Consider the following 23632-nt stretch of genomic DNA (forward strand, 5'->3'; position numbering starts at 1 on the left):
CCCCTTCTGCGCCCTCCACGCAGCCCAGTGCGGCTCGCCCGGGTCCTTGGCTGCAAGGAACGGAACGGGACCTCATCCACCTCCACGAGGCTCAGACCTGGGCCCGCCGTGTGTGCGCTGGGCCTCCGAAATGCGGCCTGGCGAAGGCCCAGGACAGCCATCTCCAGCGGCGCCGCGGGCCTGGCCTGCGCGGGGGTCGGGCCACGGGTCCCGCGCCACGTGGTGGCTCCTGGGAGCGGCCTGCCTCCGCCTCGCTGCGCTCCTGCCTTCTGCCTGGAGAGGCCGTGCGCCCCCCCTCCCCACGCCCCCCAGAGGATCCAGTCCGTTCACACTCACCCGTTCACCGACACTGCCAGCCCCGCCCCTGCAGGAGAATCATGAGCTCAGGGCATCTTTCAGAGCCGGCCTCGGGGGCACCGAATGGACCCTCCCAGGTCCCAGGACACAGTGTGATTTTGCATTGAAATGCTTGTGCCTTTCACCGGGCCATGAGCCACACAGTGGGGTGACTCGGGCTAAAGACCAAGGTGGGAGGTGGGGAGAGTGAAGGCCGCACCCCATTCCTAGATGCTGAAGATGTACGTTTTTATTTTCCTTGAGTTCCAGGAGCTATAAAGGCGCCCTGACGCAGAGAGCAGAGCTTCGTGCCTGAAAGGTGGGGCTCAGAGCCTCGGGGGACAGACGGCTGGACAGCGTAGCCTAGACCTGGCGGGCGGGCCGTCTGCAGCGCCCCCTGGCGGAGCAGCGCCTCTGAGCACCTGGGCGGGGTGCTCGCACCCTGCAGGCAGGTGAGGACAGCCGGCGCTTCTCAGCCTCCCTGAACCGGACCGGAACCCTCGGCCTCTTGCACTTCGCATGTCCTCACCCAAAGAAGATTCCGATCCTCCAAGAACTGCTTTTCCTAAATCCCATTCTCTCCATTACTTTTTTGCTCACAGCAAAATCTGAGCAAGGTCTTCTGTGCCCGAACAGGGGCCGACCTGGGGTTCCAGCTCCATGGAAAAGAAACGCAGAGCTGAGCCCAAAGCCGTGAACTTGAGAGTGAGTTCTCCTTAAATCTGGCGCCTCACCTGACGCGCCTTGGTCCCAGCCCTGTGTCCAGCCTCCTCCGGGGGCAGGAATGTCCAGTGGACTTGCTGGCACGGGCCCCTCTTCTCTGCCGGCCTCTCACAGCTGTGACTCTGCACCTTGTTTCCATAGTGACCTGTCTGTCTGTCTCCCCGGCTGGACCATCCGCTGCAGGCCAGCTTCACCGGATCTCCGGCGCCTTGCCACGGCCAGGTATGCATGAGACACACAGTAAGTACTTGTCCGTTCATTTGAGGGGGGTGGGGGGCAGCAAGATGACAAAACCTCTGGAGTAGACCCAGGGTCACCAGGTGGGGGTCCCAGGAGGGCAGAGGATTCTCAAGCTCCCAACAAGAAGTTACCCAGTGTCCCAGCCCAGAGAGAGACCTGGCAGTCCCTCGGACGCAGTCCTCCACCCAGCACGTCGCTGTCCCGCGTGCATGCAGGTACACGAGTCCTGTGCAGGTAACGCTAGTCAAGTTGAGGGGCGTGGTGCCCCCCCTTAAGGAAAGAAGCCAGTGCCTAAGTGTGGAACTGCAGAGCAGGGGCCGGGGGGAGGGCCTCTCCGAGCCCGTCCGAGCCGCCACCTGCCGGTACTTCACACGAGCCCCGAGCGCCCTGCTCTTACCTCACTCTGCAGACAGGAAACTGCGTGTAAGCGCTTAAATAACACTTTAAGCTTACACGTACCTAACTCTAAACCCTATACTCTTTTTCCCAGCATCAGGTAAAAGCGGTGCCACGGAGAAGTACATTCTGAGAGACAAGAGAGAGAGAGGATTTGAGGTAGGCCTTGATGTTAGGATCTCAACGGGCAGAGATGCTACGGCTGTAGGAGGAGACAACGGCAGGATCTCGGAGCAGCGCACAGCTCAGCTGTCTGTGATGTTCCATCAGGCCTCAGCCAGGTGCACTGCATTCCACACACCCCCACCCCACCTGCCCCTGCCCAGCTGCCCGGTCTGGGGTGGCCCCAGAACAGCCTCAGGCTGGTACAGGGCCAGCTGCCCCTCAGTCACCGGGGAGTCCATTAGCAGCCCAGATCCCACAGTGTAGGCCTCTCACACTCTGGGTGGGACTATAGAATGGTATAACTGCTTTGGAAAACAGTTTGTCAGTTCCTTAAAAATATATAAACATATACCTATCACATGACCCAGCCACTCTACTGCGAGGTATTTACCCAAGAGAAATGAAAATGTCTGTCCATACAGAGATGTGGACATGGATGTTCTTAACAGCCTCATTTGTCATAGCCCCGAACTGAAACACCCAAACATCCATCACCAGGTGGCTGGATAAATAAATGGCTGTACAACCAATTCACAGAATACGGCTCGGCAGGGAAAAGGAATGATCTACACACAACAACATGGATACGTTTCAGAATAATTAGGCTGAGTGGAAGCCGTCAGACCAAACAGGAGTACATCCTACTGAACGATCCCACTTGGCTGCCTGAGTGAAATGTATATAAATTTCTCAAAAATGAAAATTAATCTATAATGACCGAAGTCAGACCAGTGGTTTCCTGGGGTTGGGATGGGGCACAAGGAAGTTTGGGGGCCTCATTTGCTAGAGCCCCCTTAGAATACTCCAGACTGGGTTGCCTAAACAGTAGTTTGACAGGTAGCAATCAACGTTGTGGTGATCGTGATCGTGATCGTGATTGATTGTGGTGATAGTTTCAAAACTTGTCAGATTATGCACTTATACTATGAACAAGTTTATTGTATGTGAATGTCACCTCAAAAAAAGCTGCTTAAAGCAACAGTAACAACAAACATCAGATCCCCGGGCTGCACCCCTCCGAGATAGGCTAATTCAGGCCGTCAGCAATAGAGCCTGCAAATCTCTCCTTCCAACCTGTCCGACCGACTCTAGTGCACAGTCAGGTTTGGAAACCAGTGGTTTAGGCCAGTGGTCGGCAAACTCATCAGTCAACAGAGCCAAGTATCAACAGGACAACGATTGAAATTTCTTTTGAGAGCCAAATTTTTTAAACTTAAACTTCTTCCAATGCCACTTCTTCAAAATAGACTCGCCCAGGCCGTGGTATTTTGTGGAAGAGCCACACTCAAGGGGCCAAAGAGCCGCATGTGGCTCGCGAGCCGCGGTTTGCCGACCACGGGTTTAGGAGGACAAAGAGGAGGGAGCAGCAGCCGAAGCCACACCCAGCGCCGTCCTCCACAGCCAGGCATTCTTGGAAACGTTTGTGGACAGTCAACGGCCTGGCGCCCGGACAAGCCGGGGAGACACCACTGCAGAGCAGTTTGGGAAAGCGAACCTTTCAGAAACACCATCTCCCCACATCCTGAGCCGCCCCGGAACGTGCCATCTGAGTAAAATGGTGCATCTGGCCCCCACTTCCATCCAGATGGCCGTCCCTAGCCCTCTCTTAAACAGAAGTTCTCAGCCTAAAGCTCTTTCTCCCCCGTAGGAATCAGGTCATGCCTGGGCCAGTGACTGACACTCCTGCCTCTACCCACTGCACAGTGATTCATGACCGCAAGTCTTGGGGGGGGGGGGGGAGAAACATCCTCATCTTCTTCAAGTTGCCACCCCACCCCATCGGCTTAGTCTTGCTGAGCATGCACCCATTGGCCACCAGGGGGAGGAGTAGCTGGATCTTAACTTCCTAATATGCACTGTGTTATTTTTCTGGGGGTGGTGGGTAAAGCAGTGTCATATTCAACACCGCGTTGTAGTGGTTCTGGTCTTGGTTCTAACACTTAGGATAGAACATAGGCAGTCTGCTTACCGCCCCCGAGCTTCCGTTTTCTTCTCTGTAAATTTAATATAATGAGATCTTTGGGCCTGGCTGCCCTAAAGTGCTGATGCTGTTGGTGTAGCAGCTCCCTCTCCCTCAGCTACTCCTCAGTTACCTTTACACTGTTGACATCTTCTAATGGCATCCCTTGATATGCATTAGTTTTGTTTTGTTTTGTTACTGTGGGACTAGGCCAGAGTTTAGGTTCAGGTCATGCAAATCAGGCCCATTCTAAACACCTCCTACTTGCCAGCCACTGGGCTTAGAATAAATTCCACACGTCCCATATCGTGGGCTAAGGAACAGGCTTTACTAGGTGACGTAACCTGCTCAGCTGCTGTAACAAAACACCACAGATGGGCGGCTCAAACAACAGAAATACATTTCTCATAGTTGAAGAGGCCACAAGTCCAAGGTCAAGGTGTCAGCGGGTTTTGTTTCTTCTGAGGCCTCTCTCCCTGGCTCGCCGACGGCCTCCTTCTCCTCTGTGGTCTCTCCTCTGTGTGAGCACCCTGCTGTCTGCGTGCCCAGGTTTCCTCTTCTTAGAAGCACAGCAGTCAGATCGGATTAGGGTTTACCCTAATGGCCTCATTTTAACTTACTCACCTCTTTAAAGGTCTTATCTCCAAACACAGTCACATTCTGATGTCCTGGGCGTTCGGACTTCCACATATGAAATGTGGGGGAACGGAAATTATCCCATAGCCCTGGCAAAACTGAGTGGGAAAAATCAGCATTATTCTCAACGATGGCTCCAAGGCCAGGGCTCTGCTGGAGACGTGCCATGCATTTGCATCGCCGAGGAAGGTCTCCGAGCCCCACTGTCCCCTGCTATAAGGCAAGCCCCAGAGGAGCCAGGTCAGCAAAGAACTGTGCAACCCTCTTGGACAGGGGTCTGGGTTTGGGTGCCAGCAGTTTAGGAGTTATCGGAGAGCCAACTGCCCAACCTAGGGACCTGGGAGCCACCGTGCTTCCCACCCGTGGAGGGCAAGAGGCCAGAGAACCCATGGGAGACGGAGCCATGCAGTGCCTCATGCCGGGAGCGGTGAGGTCCCTGAGAGCTCACTGTCCAAGCAAAGCAGAGCGGAGTCCCAGGGTCATTTCGAACAATTCTGCAACTGGTGCCAGGCGGGAGAGGAGGACCCTGGAGATCTTACACTTCCTTTTATTCCCGGAATCCTACAGTCTGTGTGGGAAGGATTCACTGCTTAGCATTGCAAACACCCTCATTCTTCTTATAGAACAACATCCTCTAGACCTGACTGAATTAAATGAATCAGAATGAAAAGAATAGTGTCCATTAAATGTTTAGGTCACCATCCAACAGCAAGGAGGAATCAGGCAAATGAAAGAGAAAAATATCGATGGGTTCATAGGTATGTATTAAGCTGACTATATCAGATAAGAATCATCTCAAAAAATTATATACATACATATATATATATATATGCTGGTCCAGGTAGTTTTAGAGACAAGTTCTCTAAGACCTTCGAGGAATTAGAAAATGTCTTTGTTCTGTAACTGTTCTGTGGGATGTGGACAAACGGAAAAGGTCCTGAGGCCACTGCTGTGGGGAGGATGAAGGAGCAGACGTGTTGTGCAGGCGCCCGTGGGGTGGAGGGAAACTGGGGTGAGGTGTTGTGAAGTCACATGAAAAAGGTGTTCCAGGAAGAGTCCATAGGTGACCATCAGGTTAAGGACCAAAAAGTGGCCACTGGGTTGGCAACATAAGGGCCCTTGCTGACCGTGGCACCCAGTCTCAGTGGACATGTGGGAACAGGTGGAAGGGAGCGTGGAATGGGTTGCAAAGAGCGTGGGGAGTGAGGAGGTGGAGACAGTGACAAAAGAAAACTCTTTTAAGAAGCGGCAGGAAAGGGAACAGAGAGGACACAGAAGTTGGAGGATGACTAAGAGACAAGGAAGGAATGTTTCTTCAACGGCACATGGAGAGCGTGTTTGTGTGCTGATGAGAATGACCGAGGCGTGAGAGAGAAACAGGTGGTGAGGAGAGGAGAGGAGAGGGGAGAGGAGGGGAGGGGGAGGGAGGGGAGAGGAGAGGCCCACATAAGAAGATGTCTATGCGGGGAGGACGTCCAAGCCGCACGGAGAGGCTTCCGTTGGCGGCCCCGCTGAGGTCCCGGCCGGGAGATCACAGCCGTGGCCAGAGGTGAACTAGAGAGACCGCCAGATGATGCCGGTCCTCAGCCATTGTCACCTCCATCCATCAAGCCTTCCCAGCTGAGGCTGCCTGCGTCTTTAAGCAGACAGAAGTCTTTCCCAACATACCCTGTTCAAATTCATCAGATAGCTGCGTTAAGCTGCTAAATGTGGGAGTACTCATCACCCAGAAATAGTAACCAGAGCAAACTGGCGTTCTTTGTTCTCTCCGCAAAACAACCTGCGTGGGAGCCCGTCAGTGCTTCCCGAATGTCGAATGTCGACTAAAGTCTAGTCCTCCTCCCTGCTGCCGCCTTTCCCTCTCCCACCCGCCGAGCTCTGTGCTCACGAGGCACTGTGTTCTTCCCAAATCTGTCAGTTGCGTTTGTTATTATACTTACACAATTGAACTAAAAATCATATAAACCAATGAAGTCTTGGTATGAAAAGAAAATTATTATTATTATTATTATTATTATTATAAAAACTAAGGTGAATGCTTTGGAAAGAGTCAATACGGGCAATCTGATAAAAATGGTGATAGTAGAATTAGGTGTGGACAAGGTAACTGTAAGAAATTGTTGGGGGGATTTTGAACACCCCCCAAAAAATCTGCGTTCAGATTGCTTTTTAATGTCTTTAAGTTCTCATTCCTTTTTAAAGAAATAAAAACTATTTATTGTCACCGATGGTGTGATTTATGTCCAAAAGACAAGCTGCAGCTCCGATCAGTGGAGCCATACTTAAAAGAAAGCACTTGGCCCCACATCAAAAGACTGGCAAAGAGCTATACTTTTATATGTTTTAAGTTAAAATAAAATGTTTAATACACCTACCCTTTGACCCGGTAAATTCACTCCTGGGTATAAACCTAAGAGAAATGAAAACACATGTCCACAGAAATCCTTAGCAAAGATGTTCAAGCAGCATTTGTCATGCTAGCCCAAACTGGAAAACCAAACATCTGTCAAGAGGAGAATGAACAAACAAATTGTGATATATCCCTACATGAAATAATACTCAACAGCAAAAAGTAATGAATGCAACAACCTGGGCGAATCTCGCAGACACGATCCTGCGTGAGAGAAGCCAGACATGAAAGAATCCACACTGTGTGATTTCATTTATATAAAATTCTATCACAGGCAAAACTAGTCTCTAGTGACAGAACTCAGGAAATGTTCAATATCTCCACACACTGTCTCCACTGGTCAAAATTGTACAGTTAAGATTAGTGTATTTTAATTCATGTAAGTTTTACCTAAAGAAAATAGAATTTAAAAACTTGAGTGAGGGATGGGGAAAAGATGAAGTTAGAGATAAAGCGAGAATGGCCGATGTTGATCATTGTTGAATAGTATGGAAAGGGTACCTTATACTATTCTGATTGCTTGTGTATGTTTGGAATTTTCTATAGTAATTCTTAAGTTAAAATGTTTAAGGTATGTGTTTTCCTCTATTACTCCCAGATTTAACCAACCTTTTGTTGTTGTTGAACCAAACCAACCTTTTGATCAGCTGCCCAACTCCCTGCCCTCCTCAGGGGCCTCTGCCCCCCAGGCTCCCGCGCGCTCTCCCCAAAGGAGGGCTGAGTCCTAGCTCTAGCAGGAGGTCTCACAGGGGAGCTTTGAACACCACAGCCAAGACATGGGGCGGGGGGAGGAGGGGGGGCGGTGGGGGGGCCTACTGCTCCCTGCCGCAGTCTCGCGCTTTAAAAAGTGCAAGCCTTGATTCATGCCTTGCAACCTCATTAGAATTTGAAGTGAAAGGTGATGCGATATAACTAAACCAAAAGAAGGTGAATTTTTGTTATCAGGCAGAGCTCACTTATGACAGCTTAGTGTCCCTGAACTCCCATGTCTTTATCTGTGAACGGAGGAGGGGAGCGTGCACAGGCTGCGGTTGTCTCCCCGTGTCTGTGGCCCTGTCCCCCGCAGTCACAGAGGTCCTGACACTGTCCCGGCATGCCAGCCCGCCTTGCAGCTCCTGGGGCTGAGCCACTGAGTTCTGCCTGTGAGACTTAAAGAATGTGCCACGTGACAGCCCCCCGGGAATCTTCCTTAAAATGAACCGGGCACGCACAGTCTGCTCCTTTGGAGACCCTAGGAAGAGAGGCCAAGTGGGCAGGAACCCGGGCGCGTTAAAACGTCATTCACAGAGCTGCCCTTCCTGCCCTGGACCGCCCACCTACAGACTTTTATGCACAAGAGAATGAATGCCTTCCTTTTTAAAGCCACTGTGGAAGTCTCTGTTACACAATTGTGAGCTCCCACTTAAAGCTATCAGTACAATACGCCCTTCATGTGTGCTGTGCTGAGGGAAAATGCACATCTACAGCACACAGTAGGTCTCAAAAGCAGTAGTAACTATGTTATCATTACATCCTTAGTAATAGTAAGTGTCCTGTTGGTGTTCCGTAACCCACCCCAGGTCTAGCAATAAGGAGCACATAGTAGGCCTCAACAAGCACTAGCGAGAATGAATTGACTGTATCGCACTTTTGTTTCCATTAATGGCAGACATGCTGATCCCAAGGGGGATAATTAAAAAGTATAGTGGCTAATCATCTGAACAGGCGGGATTTAACATAATTCTAAAACCAAGAATTGATGGGTGAAAACAGTGGTACATTGAGACAAACACCCTCATGAAACAAAGATCAAAGATTCGCGGCATCAGCACTAGTGACATTGGGGGCCGGGTGAGTCCATCGAGGGTGGAGAAAGGGGCTGTGCCGTGCAGTGTGGGGTGGTCAGAGCATCCCTGGCTTCCACCTACAAGAGACGCCAGCTGCACCCTTCTTTCCCGGGGTGCAGTAACCACACATGTCCTCAGGCATTACACCAGGTCCCCCCCAAGAGACAAAACCATGCCCTCAGGTGAGAACAACTGCTGAAGATGGACGTACACATTTATACGACTTTTCCAGAAACAACTTGGTAATAAGTATTAAGAACTCTAAAACATGTTTAGATATTTTCATCCAGAAATCCTACTTCAAGCAAAAATCAGAAATGGAAAGATGCACACACGTCAATAAAAAAAATGACGACCTCCCTTAAAAATGGGCCCACAATCTGAGTACTCGTTTCTCCAAAGAAGACAGAAATGGCCAATAAGCACCTGCAAAGATGCTCCACATCACGTGCCACCAGGGAAATGGAAGGCGAAACCACAATGAGATGTCACTTCACACCCACTGGGATGGCTGTGGTCAAAAAGACAGCAAGCGCTGGCGAGAACGTGGAGAGACTGGAGCCTCAGACACTGCCGCCATAGCCACTGTGGAGAACAGCTGGGCAGTCCCTCCAAAGTTTAGACATGCAGTTACCATACAACCAAACAATTCCACTCCTGGTATATATACCCAAGAGAAGTGAAAACGCATATGCACACAAAACTTATACATGAATGTTCATAGCAGCATTATTCATAATAGCCCCAAAAGTGGAAACAACCTACATGTCCATCAACTAATGAACTGATAATATGGCCTAGCCATACAATAGAATATTATTCAGCAATAAAAAAGAAGGAAGTACTTATACATGCTACAAAATGGATGGACCTTGAAAACATTATGCTAAGTGAAAGAAGCCAATAATAAAAATCCACATGTTATACAATTCCAGTTATATTGAAAGTCCAGAATAGTCAAATCCATAGAGACATAAAGTACATAGTGGTTGCCTGGCACTCACGAGGGGGAATATAGAAGGGGGATGAACTGCAAGATATGAGGTTTCTATGTGGGGGGTTGAAATATTCTAAAATTGGTTGTGTCAATGTTTGCACAACTCTGTGAATATAATAAAAATAATCAAAGTGTACAGTTTAAGTGGGTGTATTGTATACTAAATGAATTAATAAAACCATTATAAAAATACTCAAAACAACAACAAAATGATGCACATGCAAGACTGTAAATTGTTATATCCTACCTAATAAAAGAGTAATATGCAAATTGACCCTAAATCCGCTACACCCACAAGCCACGCCACCAGCCATGCCCACCAGCCAATCAAGAGCAAATATGCAAATAAACCCAACCAAGATGGCTACAGCCACAGAGAGCAGGAGGTAGGCTTGGGTTTCCCTGGTAACAAAGGAAGCCAAGCTTTCCACCTGCCGTTGCTGGCCTAAGCCTCCACTCAAGGCTACAAAGTTTCAATTATAGAAGGTAAACAAATCCAAACAGAAATGGCGGCAGCCACTGAGCTGGAAAGAGCAGGAGGCTTGGGTTTCCCTCAGCAATGGAGGAAGCAAAGCTTCTGCAGCCCTGGCTGGCCTAGGCCTCAGCTCCAGGCTACAAAGTTTCAATTATAGATATACACAAACCCCAAAAGAAATGGCTGCCGGCCACTGAGCGAGCAGGAGGCTTGGCTCTGCTCCAGGCTACAAAGTTTCAATTGTAGAAGGTAAATAAATTCCAGATACCAGGGCCTCTGCTTGGGTTGCCAGGGGGCGTGGCCAGCCTGCAAACCACCACAGGCCCTTCACCCAGGCCGCCCCACACCCCAAGGGAACCCCCACCCTGATCCAGGATACCCTTCAGGGCAAACCAGCTGGCCCCCACCCATGCACCAGGCCTCTATCCTATCTAATAAAAGAGTAATATGCAGATTGACCATCACTCCAACACACAATATGGCTGCCCCCATGTGGTCAAAGATCCTGCCCCCATGTGTATACAAGATGGCCACCACAAGATGGCCAGCAGGGGAGGGCAGTGTGGGCGATCAGGCCAGCAGGGGAGGGCAGTTGGGAGGGACCAGGCCTGCAAGGGAGGGCAGTTGGGGGCAATCAAGCCTGCAGGGGAGGGCAGTTAGGGGTGACCAGGCCAGCAGAGGAAAGAAGTTGGGGGTGACCGGGCCTGCAGGGGAGAGCAGTTGGGGGGGACCAGGCCTACAGGGGAGGGTAGTTAGGGGTGACCAGGCCTAAAGGGGAGGGCAGTTAGGGGCAAAAACACTGGCAGGGGAGCAGTTAGGCATCAATCAGGCTGGCAGGGGAGTGTTAGGGGGTGATCAGGCTGGCAGGCAGAAGCAGTTAGGGGCAATCAGGAAGGCAGGCAGGCGAGCAATTGGGAGCCAGCAGTCCTGGATTGTAAGAGGGATGTCCGACTGCCTGTTTAGGCCCGATCCCATCAGGCAGTCGGACATCCCTCGAGGGGTCCCAGATTGGAGAGGGTGCAGGCTGGCCTGAGGGATACCCCCCACCCCTCCCCCCGCCCCCCGTGCACGAATTTCATGCACCGGGCCTCTAGTCTTATATAATAAAAGCCTAATATGCTAAGTGTTCGGTCGACCAGTCGGCCATTCAACCAATCAAAGCATAACATGCTAATGATATGCTAAGGCTACTCAAATGCTCACTGTGGCAGGCACTGACCACCAGGGGGCAGACAGTCAACCAGTCAACCAGTTGCTATGATGTGCACTGACCACCAGGGGGCAGTCAACCAGTCGCTATGACATGAACTGACCACCAGGGGGCAGATGCTCCGACCAGTAGGTTAGCTTGCTTCTGGGGTCTGGCCCGATTGGGACTGAGCAAGATGGACCAGACACACCCTGGAGCCCTCCCACAGTCCCTCCCTGGTTGGCCAACCTCCCGCGTCTCTCCCTGGCCCTGATCATGCACCACTGGGGTCCCTTGGCCTGGCCTGCACCCTCTCACAATCCGGGACCTCTCAGGGGATGTCAGAGAGCCCGATCCCGCAGGCCAGGTCGAGGGACCCCACTGGTGCACAAATTCGTGCACTGGGCCTCTAGTGTTATTTATAAAATTTTTTAAATCTGAAAGTACCTAAGTGCCAGGCAAAAGGGATGGTAAAATAAATTATGTTCCATCATATGAATAAGTATTAAGTAACTACTATAATAATCTTTTGAATACTTATTAACACAAGGTTATCTCCTGCTGTAATAATAAGGGAAAAGACAAAATGTAAAATCTGCATTTAGACACACATACACATTCATTTACACATAGAAAAATTTACAAAAGAATATCTACAATCAATGAAGAATGGTTAATATTGGGTGATGGGATAAATGGTGACTTGTATTTTCTTCTCTTTTTTCTATAGTTATTGTATTTCCTACTGCATATCCTATATAATAAAAGGCTAATATGCAAATTGTCCCCACGGGCGGGAGTTCGACTGACAGGGAGTTAGATGTGCACTGACCACCAGAGGGCAGCATAGAACATGGCTGGCATCGGCACAGTGCTGGCAGGGGGTGGCAGTTGATGTGCTGCCGGCCCCAATGGGCCCCCATGAGAGCCGGACTGCAGCGGGATGGTGGAGCAGGAGAGCAGGTGGCACCAGACCAATGCAGGTGCGAGCAAGGGCCCCAATTGCCCTGCTGGTCACCTCACAGATTGGCCCTGATGACCGGCCAGGCCTAGGGACCCTACCCATGTACAAATTTCATGCACTGGGCCTCTAGTATGTTTATAACCAATAAAAATATTTCTTAAATATTGAGAAAGAAAGTTTATTTCCAAAACTTACTTGAAATGTATAGTCTAAAAGAGCTGAATAGAAAATTATAGACTATGTAGTCAAAGTTTTTAATTTTACTGAAGTAACTAGAGTCCAAAATGGCTAAGTGCGCTGGCCCCTGTCAGCCATCTGTGAAACTCTCCTCCTTGTCTTTCTTTTTTGATGACCCATCTACACACACTCAAAGGTAGCTCAAAAAAAAAAAAGATTGAGGTATGCTAAGACAGAAAAAGACAATACCATATGATCTCACCTATATGTGGAATCTAAAAACAACAATACAGAGCAGATTGGTTGTTATCAGAAGTTTGGGGGTGAGGGGTGCTGAGAGAAATGGGTGAATGGGGTCAAAAGGTACAAACATCCAGTATAAAATAAGTCCTGGGGATATAATGTACAGCATGATGACTATAGTTACCAATACTTTATTGTATATTTGAAAGTTGCTGAGAGTAGATTTTAAAAGTTTTCATCACAAGAACAAAAAATTATAACCATGTGTGGTGATGGATGTTATCTAGACTTGTGGTGATTATCTTGCAATATACACTTACATCAAATAATTATGTTATACACCTGAAAGTAATATAATGTTATATGTCAGTTATATCTCAATTTTTTAAAAAAGAACTACTTTTTTTGGGGGGGTGGGGGGCACGAAGGGGGATTTCTTTCCACAAGTTGGATTCTGTTCTAAAATTCCTGCAAGATTAGATAGAAAGATTTAACAGTCTCTCGCCCAGACCATTAGAGGGCACTAGCAAGTCAAGACAGGCTGAGCACTACCCACAGTGGATAAACTACAGTGAGAGTAACCATCTTTTTTTGGCATCAGAAGCAGACAAAGATGATTAAAATCATGCTGACCCTTGGATGACTGTCTTCAGCTTTTCCTGGCAAGCGATGGCTAAAGGAGTCTTTTTGAAGTGGGGCATTCTGGTTCCCATCCCACAAGAACAAGGAATGAATGACACGCCAGGAAACAGCCCCAGCAACAGCTCCCAGCTGTTTCCAGGCAGCAGCCCATAATCACCTTATTTCCCTGCTCCAAGTGTGGCAGAGGGATCCTCTGGCCTCTAGCAGGCGGGGAGGCAGCACAGATGGAAGGCTGGGAGGACACAGAGGGAATGCTTCTATCACAACCACCAGCTGCCAATGTTGTTCCTTGGGGTCCCACACCCTCCAGACAAAAAAGGAGAGAATCAAGCCAGAGCCCAGTGCTCCTCAGCGGAAACAAAAGTGCAGTGAAAGTTGGCAATCCTCCCTGTTCTGAAATGATTCCCAGACAATTGTAAATTGGGAAAGTGGTCAGTGTTGAGTGGAGACACGTGGGCCTGGCTGCAAAGCCCAATTCCTCAGCTCTCTTCACAATATGTGAACGTAAAAAACACAGGGTTAGGGGGAATAGGGTTCACCCATTTCCATTAAGTGCAATTAAAGAACCTTACCCGGAAAGGCAGGGCGCTACTGTAGCGCTTTAGTCTACATATGCTGGGAGGGGACCCATGTTCAAATCCCAGCTCTGCCACTCACTGATTAGCTGAACCTGTGCAAGTTACTCAGTTTTTTTCTGTGCCTCAGTTTCCTCATCTGTAAAGTGAAGACAACAGTAATAATAGTTCCTCCTTCCTACATTGCAATGAGAATTACATGGTCCCTGACACATTATTAGTGCTCAACAAATGTTAGCTATTAGCTAGTGCTAGTGGTGATGGGTATAAAAGTCTTAAAATACAGAGCTTTTCTACCATTGTTTCATAAGCCAGCCCAACATCTTGGGGCCTTTATTTTGAGGAAATTCTCTCTTAATATAAAGACCCTCAAAAAGCTTGTAGACAATCTATCATTCAAAACCCAGGAAAACCCCTATATCACACAACTAAAAGTTATTTCTAAAATCTGCCCCAGGCTGTATACACTAAAATATGTTTCTTTTCTCACTTAAGTTGCTGGTTGTGGAAGTTCTTCCCCAAGGGCAAATTCACCAGGGTTTGATGTGAAGGTTTATAAGTACAATGTCTACACTTTAAGTTGTTCTACCAATAGTTGAAATGCCAACTCCCCATAATTGATATGTGCTGGGATAAACACCTATATTAAGATTAATTAGTGTGGCTCATTGTATTTTCCAAAGATGGTCACAGAAGGCAAAGGAGGGTCAGAGTACTCTTGCTATTTAAGTAATTTTAATTCAAAATCATAAATATGCCAACGTGACATATTTGGGGGCGGCCTTCCCTGAGTCCCATCTTTAGTCTTACAAAATAAGCTAAACTAAGTTTTGCTTGTATGAATAAACTGGCTTTATCTGCTCAGGGAATTTTCAAGGCCTGTTACCATTTGTCCTTGATTTTAACATGAGCTAATTGGCACACAAATTGTATTCTAGGTACTGTATCTGTGGCATGGACCTCCAGCTTCAGGGGATGATGGGTGATGGTCTGTTCCTTGACCCTCTGCAGTCAATGCAGAACCTGGTGAAGAAAATGATGCTGGATGGCCCATCAGGCCCCCCAGACTATCTGATGTTGGCGTTCCTCTTGAGGTAGTTGGTGTAATGAGTCAGGAGTAGCTTCTTGACCAAGCTGCTGTAGATGGCCCATGATGGGATCAGGCTCAGAAAGCTCGCCTTAAATAGACAAAAACATGAGTGTCTGGGTGAAAAGAAGAGCAAGGAAGTTACAACTAAAACATCTCAGTTTATATTTATCATTTCAAAAAAATATTTCTTCTGACTACTGAAGTTAAGTCCCAAAATCTCCTAGTACAGTCATGTGTCACTTAACAAGAAGGATTCATTCTAAGAAGTGCATCATTCGATGATTTCGTCATTGTGCAAACATCATAAAGCATACTTACACAAACCTAGATGGTACCTCCTCCTACACTGTAGCCTAGGCTGTGTGGTATAGACTACTGCTCGTAGGCAACAACCTGTACAGCACATTACTGTACTGAATGCTGTAGGTAGTTATAACACAATGATAAGTATTTGTGTATCTAAACATAGAAAAAGTATATTTAAAAATTTTAAATATGGTTACAATATGGTAGAAAAGATAAAAAATGTACATCTGTATATAGGACACTTACCATGAGTGGCACTCACAAAACTAGAGTTGCTCTGGGTGAGTCAGTGAGTGAGTAGTGAGTGAATTAGAAGGCCCAGTACATTACTGTTTGCTATGGAAACTTTTAATCACTATATAGTTAAGATACACTACATTTATTTTTAAGAATTTAATTCTTCAATAAGGAATTAAGCTTAGCTTGCTATAACTTTTCTTTTTTTTAAATAAATCTTTATTGTTCAGATTATTACAGTTGTTTCTTCTTTTTTCCCCCCATAGCTCCTTTCCACCTGGTTCCCACCCCTCCCTCTGCCCTTACCTCCCCCCCCTCTGTCCTCATCCATAGGTGTATGATTTTTGTCCAGTCTCTTCCAGTACCCCCCACACAGACACCCCTTTCCCCCTGAGAATTATCATCCCCTCCCATTCTATGCCCCTGATTCTACTATATTCACCAGTTTATTCTGCTCCTCAGATTTTTAATTCACTTGAGTTTTAGATTCATTTATTGATAGATATGTATTTGTTGTTCATAATTTTTATCTTTACTTTTTTCTTCTTTTTCCTCTTTTTAGAGAATACCTTTCAGCATTTCATATAATACTGGTTTGGTGGTGATGAACTCCTTTAGCTTTTTCTTATCTTTGAAGCTCTTTATCTGCCCTTCAATTCTGAATGATAACTTTGCTGGGTAGAGTAATCTTGGTTGTAGGTTCTTGCTATTCATCACTTTGAATATTTCTTTTTTTTTTTTTTTCAGCCATTTCATACAGAAGGAGGACACAAACAAATCCTCCCCCTTCAGATCATGGCAATGCTAATCTATCCCATAAGCATAGCCACTAGAATCTATTAGGAGAAAACGTGGCAGTCAAATGGGAAATGAATATTTCTTGCCACTCCCGTCTGGCCTGCATAGTTTCTGTTGAAAAATCAGCTGACAGTCATATGGGTGCTCCCTTGTAGGTAACAAACTGTTTTTCTCTTGCTGCTCGTAAGATTCTCTCTTTGTCTTTTGCCCTTGGCATTTTAATTATGATGTGTCTTGGTGTGGTCCTCTTTGGATTCCTTTTGTTTGGGGTTCTGTGCGCTTCCTGGACTTGTAAGTCTATTTCTTTCACCAGGTGGGGGAAGTTTTCTGTCATTGTTTCTTCAAACAGGTTTTCAGTGTCTTGCTCTCTCTCTTCTTCTGGCACCCCCATAATTCTGATGTTGGCACGCTTGAAGTTGTCCCAGAGGCTTCTTACACTATCTTCAACTTTCTGGATTCTCTTCTCTTCTTGCTTCTCCAGAGGAGTGTCCTTTGCCTCTTTGTATTCCAAATCTTTGACTTGATTCTTGCATTCCTCTAGTCTGCTGTTGGGTCTCTGTATAATATTTTTTATTTCAGTCAGTATATGTTTAATTTCTAGTTGGTCCTTTTTCATATCCTCGAGGGTCTCGCTCATATCCTCGAAGGTCTCGTTAAATTTATCAGCCTTTTCTAGGTAATTCTTGAAAAACCTTATAACCGTGGTTTTGAACTCTATGTCCATTTGTTTGTTCTCCTCCATTTCTTTCATTTGTGATCTGTTTCCTTGTCTCCTCATTTTTGCTGCTTCCCTGAGTTGGTAGGGTAGCTTTGTGTGCTAGGTGTCCTATATGTTTCAATGGGTCAGCCTCCCAGTTACCTGAGATGGATACTCTTGGTGCACCCCTTTGTGGACTGTGTGTACAGCCCTGTTGTAGTTAAGTCTTGATTGTTGTTGGTGTCACTGGGAGGAATTGACCTCCAGGCCAATCGGCCGTGAGGACCCGCCGTGTCTATAACAGAAGAATTGCTGTGCTGGAGACACGTTTAAGGGGCAGGACTTGTTCCAGTAGGGCTTTGGTGCTCACTGAGTCTGCCTCTTGAATGTGTCCCTTATGAGAGTAGTTGAAATCTGGTGTCGTCTCACACAGACCACTAGATACACTAGTTTCTGGATCTCCAATGGGGTGCAGGTCAGCTACTGTCTGAGGCCACCCAGCAGGAGCTACAGTAAGAACTACAGTTTTCTCCTCTTTGCTTGGGATTTGGCGGTTTTGGAGCAGTCTGACTGGAGCTGCAGTTTATTTGGTTAAGCTGCCACAGTGCAGGCCATTTATATGCAAAAGCCTCTGTGTGGAGCCTGGGTGGGTTTGTAGAATGTGCAGGGCGGGGTCTCAGGGCATCACTAGGCTAGGGCGTGGCAAACAGCGATGGCTGCCAGCCAGCCTTCTCTGCCTTTCCGCGTTTCCAAGTCCCCGCGTCCCGCGCTCCAGAGCAGTAAACACTGATTGCTGGGTGCACCTCTGCAAAAATGTCACCCTCACTTTCCGACCCGATGGCCTACAGTCCAGCTTCTCCCCGTAGGCGTCTGGGTCCCCCGTGTGTCCCCAGAAACTGGATTTCAGAGTGATAGGGAGCTTGTTTCCCTTCGGGTTGAAAAAAAGCCGTGCGCCCAGTCGCCCGCCACCAGCCCGATTCGCATGCCTCCGTACCTCAGCTTTTCAGCATTTGTGCTCCTTTCTCTTTCCTTCTAGTTGTAAAACTTCCACTCAGCCAGCTTTCCCATGGTTCTGGGTGATAGACGTTTTGTCTTTTAGTTGTAGTTTTGAAATTGTTGTGCGAGGCGGCAGTTCAGTTGTTTACCTTTGCCGCCATCTTGGTTTCTCCCCTAACTTTTCTACTTTATAAACTTTTTAGTATTTTTAACTTTCATTTCTTTTGTAATAACACTTAGCTTCAAACACAAACACGTTTTATAACTGTACAAAATTATTTTTTCTTTATATCCTTATTCTATAAATTTTTTCTTACTTTTAAATTTTAATTTTTTTTTACTTTTTAAACTTTTTTGTTAAAAACTAAGATAACATGGAATACTACGCTCCTGTAAAAAAGGAAGAACTCTTACTATTCATAACAGCATGGATGGACCTGGAGAGCATTATGCTAAGCAAAATTAGCCAGTTGGAGAAAGATAAATATCACGAGATCTCACTCATTTGTGAAATATAATGAACAACATAAACTGATGAACAAAACTAGATCCAGAGACAGAGAAGCATCGATCAGACCGTCAAACCTCAGAGAGAAGGGGGTGGGGGAAGAGAGGGGGGAAGAGATCAACCAAAGGACTTGTATGCATGCATATAAGCATAATCAATGGACACAGATAGGAGGATGAGGGCATGTGCTGTGGGTGGGAGCAGCCAGGCAGAGGTCAATGGGGGGAAAAGGAGGCATATGTAATACTTTCAACAATAAACAATGTAAATAAATAAAAAAAAAACAAACAGAAAAACTAAGATACAAACACACACTAGCCTGGGCGCACACAGGGTCAGGACCGTCACTCTCCCTGTCTTCCACCCCCACATCCTGCCCCACTAGCAGGTCTTCAGGGGCAATGACATGCTCTCTTGAGGAGGGTCACTCTTTTTGGAAATATGTCCATGGCAGCTTTTTAACATTTTTTTTTTTCATCATAGATTTGCTTGTGAGCAGATAATGCAACATGAACATTCTTCTCTGTAAGTGAAAACGTTTTGGTGTTTTTAAATTAATGAACAACTTTTAAAGGAGCTTGTTGAGCTCTGCAAACCTTCGGCTAGACCCTTCACCGTGAATTTTCTTAGAGGTTCTTTTTCTTCTCCTGCGTTTTCCTTTCCCCCGGCTTCTTCTTCAGCCCCGCATTCCTGTTCCCACTCCAACAACTCCTCCTAGTCACTCCCTCAGAACGCCCCCTCGGAGCGGAGCTCATGGCTGTCACCCTCCTTCACGCCCAGGTGAAGGCTGTTTGCCATCTCAACCACAGCCTGTGGATTCCTGCACCCTCCTCACCCTTGGCAAATCCTTTGAATCGTGGACAAACTGCTTGAGTGTCTCCCTGCAGGTGCCGTTCATACCCTCCTTGGTGGCATCACCCAAGCCCAAGAAAGGCTCTAGAAGCAGCTGAAGGTATAATTTTTCCAAAATTGCATCAGTGCCTTCGGCAGCTGCAGCCATGGCCTGGGCAAAGCTCGTCCTCAGGTAGTAAGCTTTAAAAGCTGCTGTAACTCCCTGATCCACTGGCATGTTTGGAGGGAGAAACATGCTTCGATTTTGGGATGAAGATCGCCAATACAAGGAAGATTGTAAATAATAAGCTACGTCTTGAAAGGCACTATTCTCCAAACGGTGCTGCTCGATTTGCTGGCGTCGCCACTGAGGAGGGCGTCCTGGAAGAGGAGCGTGAGCACTGAGGACTTCGCGTTGCTCCTGCACCGTGGCCGCGAGTGCTGATGGACAGGGTAGGGGGCCCTGCGCTTCTCCCTGTGCCAGATCACACAGCGTTTCCACTGGACGCCTGAAACATCGCCCCAAGCAAGAGTGCGATTCTGTCCTTAAACGCCTTAAAACCTGGCCTTGACTTGGCCCCCTTATGGATGAAAGTCCTTTCAGGTGTCCATTCCAACAGGGACGTCCCCTCCACACTGAACATTTTCTCTGGCAAGTAATTTTCCTCCACAACCAGCTTCTCGGGAGTTTCCAAAACTTCTTCAGCTGCCTTCACATCAGCACTTGCAGACTCGCCACTCACTTTCCCCTTACGCGATGGATAACTATTCTTGAATTGCTTAGAGTGCCCGGAGCTCGCAATAATTTCAACATCACAGTCAGGCACAGCCTTTTCTCTCAGCATCACAGACTTTTTGCTTTGGACGTGATCCCCTTGGTTCTGAGAGGACACGCTTCTGTGGCTGGTCTTCAATGCGGGGCATTGGTATAGTCCCTTCGCAGCTCCCCTCACGTTCTTCCTGTTATTGATGGCCGTAGCTATGGTGGAATGGGACATGCCTGACTGGTGAGCAATAACCATCACTGGTTTTCCAAATCCGTAGTCCTCAGTCCCTGTTCATTTCATCTCCAGGTCAATCACTCAACGTGGCCTCTTCCTGGCAACATTAACAGTGGGTCTGTGTGCGCAGGGGCACAGTGAACAAACGACACAGGGCTAAATCCAGCACAAGGGAAAACGATGCACTCAGGGACATGGCCAACACGAGAAGTGTGAGGCTGCTGCCATGGTAACATGGCATACTGTTTTACAGCAGACTTTTCATAAGTAGAAAGAGTACACATTTTTAAAAATTATAAAAAGTATAGTAAATATATAAACCGGTAACATAGTCACTTATTTTCATATCAAGTAATACACACTATAGATAATTGTATGTGCTATACCTTTTATTATTATTATTACTTTAAAATTTTTAATATTGACATTATTGCAGGTGTCCCCCTCCTCCCGCCATTGCCCACCTCCACCCACCCCACTCCGCCTCCTTAGGCCTTCACCAAACTATTGCCGTGCCCATGGGGTATGCATACAGGTTCTTCAGCTCATCCCTTCACCTTCTTTATCCAGTCACCCCGCCCCTCAGGCGCAGGCCATGTGTCCATGCTTCCGGTTCCATTTTGTTTGTCGGTTTATTTTGTTCATTAGATTCCACATATTAGTGAGATTATATGATATTTGTCTTTCTCTGACTGGCTTATTTCCCTTAGCATAATACTCTCCAGGTCCTTCCATGCTGTCTCAAAGGGTAAAAGTTCCTTCTTTTTTACAGCCACATAGTATTCCAAGTGTAAATGTCCCACAGCTTTTTTATCCACTCATCTGCTGATGGGCACTTGGGTTGTTTCCAGATCTTGGCTATTGTAAATAACGCTGCTATGAACATAGGGGTGCATACATTCTGAATGGTGTTTCGGGACTCCTAGGATATATTCTCAGAAGTGGGATCACTGCAAATATAAAACTGGCAGCATAGGTTTGTTTACACCAGCATCACCGCAGACGCGTAAGAAACACGTTGCTGCAACGCTATGATGACTACGCATCAGTAGGCAATAGGAATTTTGATCTTTGCTCCATTGTAACCTATGGGACCACCATCAGACATGTGGTCTATCGCTGACAAGAGCATAGTTGTATGGTGCATGACTGAAGTTGCCAAAATTTAAAGCTTTTGTGACACTTTCTCTGCAAACAAGGTTTTCTCAGAAACCAAAACAGTCACTTACAGGACCAGCCCTGAGGAAATTCCAAATAAAGAGAACGGAGTCCACGGTAAAGCAGCACCCGCCCTTCTTCCTCTCGGCGAGCACTTTCTCTTCCTGCGGCTCCCTCTCCCCGCGTCTTCGTGTTCTTCCCACCCAGGTTCTCTCACAACGAGATGCAGGAGACATCCGATGTGGCTAAAACTCCTGGTGATGCTGGAACAGCACTACACTGACACTGTGCTGTGTTTTCACTGTTAGCACGCAACATTCCCATCGACCTTTGTTTCATGTTTGTATTTGTTTCTTTTTTAAAAACATGTTTTTATTGATATTTTTAGAGAGAGAGGAAGTGAAAGTGAAAGAGAGAGAGAGAGACATCGATGTAAGAGAGAACATCAATCGGTTGCCTCCTGCATGCCCCCTACCAAGGATCAAGCCCACAACCCGGGCATGTGTCCTGACCGGGAATGGAACCAGCAACCTCTGTGCATGGGACAACGCTCAACCAACTGAGCCACACGGGCCAGGCCTGTATTTATTCCTAAAAGTGGCCGGGGAACGGCAAGAACTCGTGGTGCCACGCGCTCGTGAGCCTTATTTGCATGTGACGGGGTCCATGCGTGCCGGGACCAGCTTCACCGCTCACAGAGCCGGCTGTGCACACGCCCCGCTCACGTGCAGTGACAGCACACTGGAGGATTTAAATCACGGAAATCAGCAAATGCTACAAACCAGGTGCTTGTTTCACTTTCCTCCTGGAGAGCCAGAGTTAAACATTTACTAACACAGGGTCAGAGGCCACAGCAGCCCCACCCAGACCTCTCTGGGTCTCGGCCGGCTCTTCCAGGAGCTCTGGAGCCTCCTTCCTTCCTGAGGGAGAAGTGAGGCAGCCAGGGGTGAGGCTGCCCGGCTTGGGGGGTGCGGGGGCTGAGCACGGGCCTCCAATGCTGAAGAAGAGCTGGCTCAGCCCACAAGGGCCTCCTGCACCCCTGTGCTCACTCGCTTCGAGAAGGAGAAGTTATCAATTACCAGGATTTCATGGGAGAGGCAGCCGCAGGTTTCATCTCCAAATGTGACGTAATTGAGTGACTCTTTAACAAACTCATCGGCAGTCTTGGTTATCAGGCTGGTGTTGAGATTCTTTGTCATTGGGGTTGAAACAGCATAGGGGGTCAGCACCTACAATGGGAAAGAAAGCTGTAACACAGCAGCGATCTGCCCATCCCTGAGAAGCGAACCCCATCTCCCCATCCCTTCCTTTCCCAACTCCGGCCGTCCTGTCAGAAGTTCCAGGGTCCGAAACAGGAAGGGGGTGCTGCACAGGCACAGAAGCGGCACAGAGCTGGCGATCAGCCCCTGGTTTCCCTTTGCACTAACGCCAGGGGAGGCTCAGCCACACACCACAGTGCCCAAGTGCACACGGCTGAGGCATGAGCCAGCTCTCCGAGCATGGTTCCCAGGCTTTGAAATAAAAGTGCAGGACACTCAGTTCAACCAAATCCAGGAAAACAGCAGCAACAACAAAATTCAGTAGAACTGGGGGAGACAAAATGGCGGCTGAATAAGCGGATGTGTCCTACACCTTCTCATGGAGCAGATAGAAGAAACTAAATCGAATAACATCCACCCGGAAGTGGTGAATTGAGCACAGCTGGTGAGACAATCCGTGGCTGGAAAGGACAGAGGACACCTGGAGAACGTTTTTCTCTCTCCTTTCTTTTTACTCCTTATTAAAAATTGATCTTCTTTATCTGCTTTATTGACATGTTACTATTATACTAGTCTCTGCTGGCTTACTCATATATCTAATTTCCTCTCCCCAAGTTCATGCACCCTTCTCTTTTCTCTTTCTTCACTAGCCAATTTTTTTATGCTTTTGTTTTTTCCTTGCTTGCTCTCTTCTTCTCCTAATTGCTTAATTAGTTTCATTCATCAAACTCAAGCTATTTGCTCTATTCTCCTTTTCCAAAAATAGATGAATATATAGATAGATTAAAGAAAAGGAA

The 23632-nt window shown here is 47.5% G+C and overlaps 1 protein-coding gene and 1 non-coding gene across 2 annotated transcripts in view; both read right to left on the bottom strand.

The window, feature by feature from the left end:
- Positions 1 to 14683: 14683 nt before the first annotated feature.
- The window catches only part of HSD17B3 (hydroxysteroid 17-beta dehydrogenase 3), a 50855-nt gene continuing 41906 nt past the window's right edge, over positions 14684 to 23632 (bottom strand). The window contains exons 10-11 of the mRNA XM_008154622.3: positions 22656 to 22805; positions 14684 to 15132 (exon numbers count right to left, since the gene is read on the bottom strand). Of these exons, the coding sequence (XP_008152844.2) occupies positions 15022 to 15132; positions 22656 to 22805 (261 nt within the window). The 3' untranslated portion in view covers positions 14684 to 15021. The remainder of the gene's footprint in view (positions 15133 to 22655; positions 22806 to 23632) is intronic.
- LOC114227433 (small nucleolar RNA SNORA29) lies at positions 16321 to 16457 on the bottom strand. The gene has a single exon (XR_003613476.2). It is a non-coding gene; the product is annotated as a small nucleolar RNA SNORA29 (small nucleolar RNA).

Source organism: Eptesicus fuscus, chromosome 15 (assembly GCF_027574615.1).
Source record: "Eptesicus fuscus isolate TK198812 chromosome 15, DD_ASM_mEF_20220401, whole genome shotgun sequence".
Classification (NCBI taxonomy): Eukaryota; Metazoa; Chordata; class Mammalia; order Chiroptera; family Vespertilionidae; genus Eptesicus; species Eptesicus fuscus.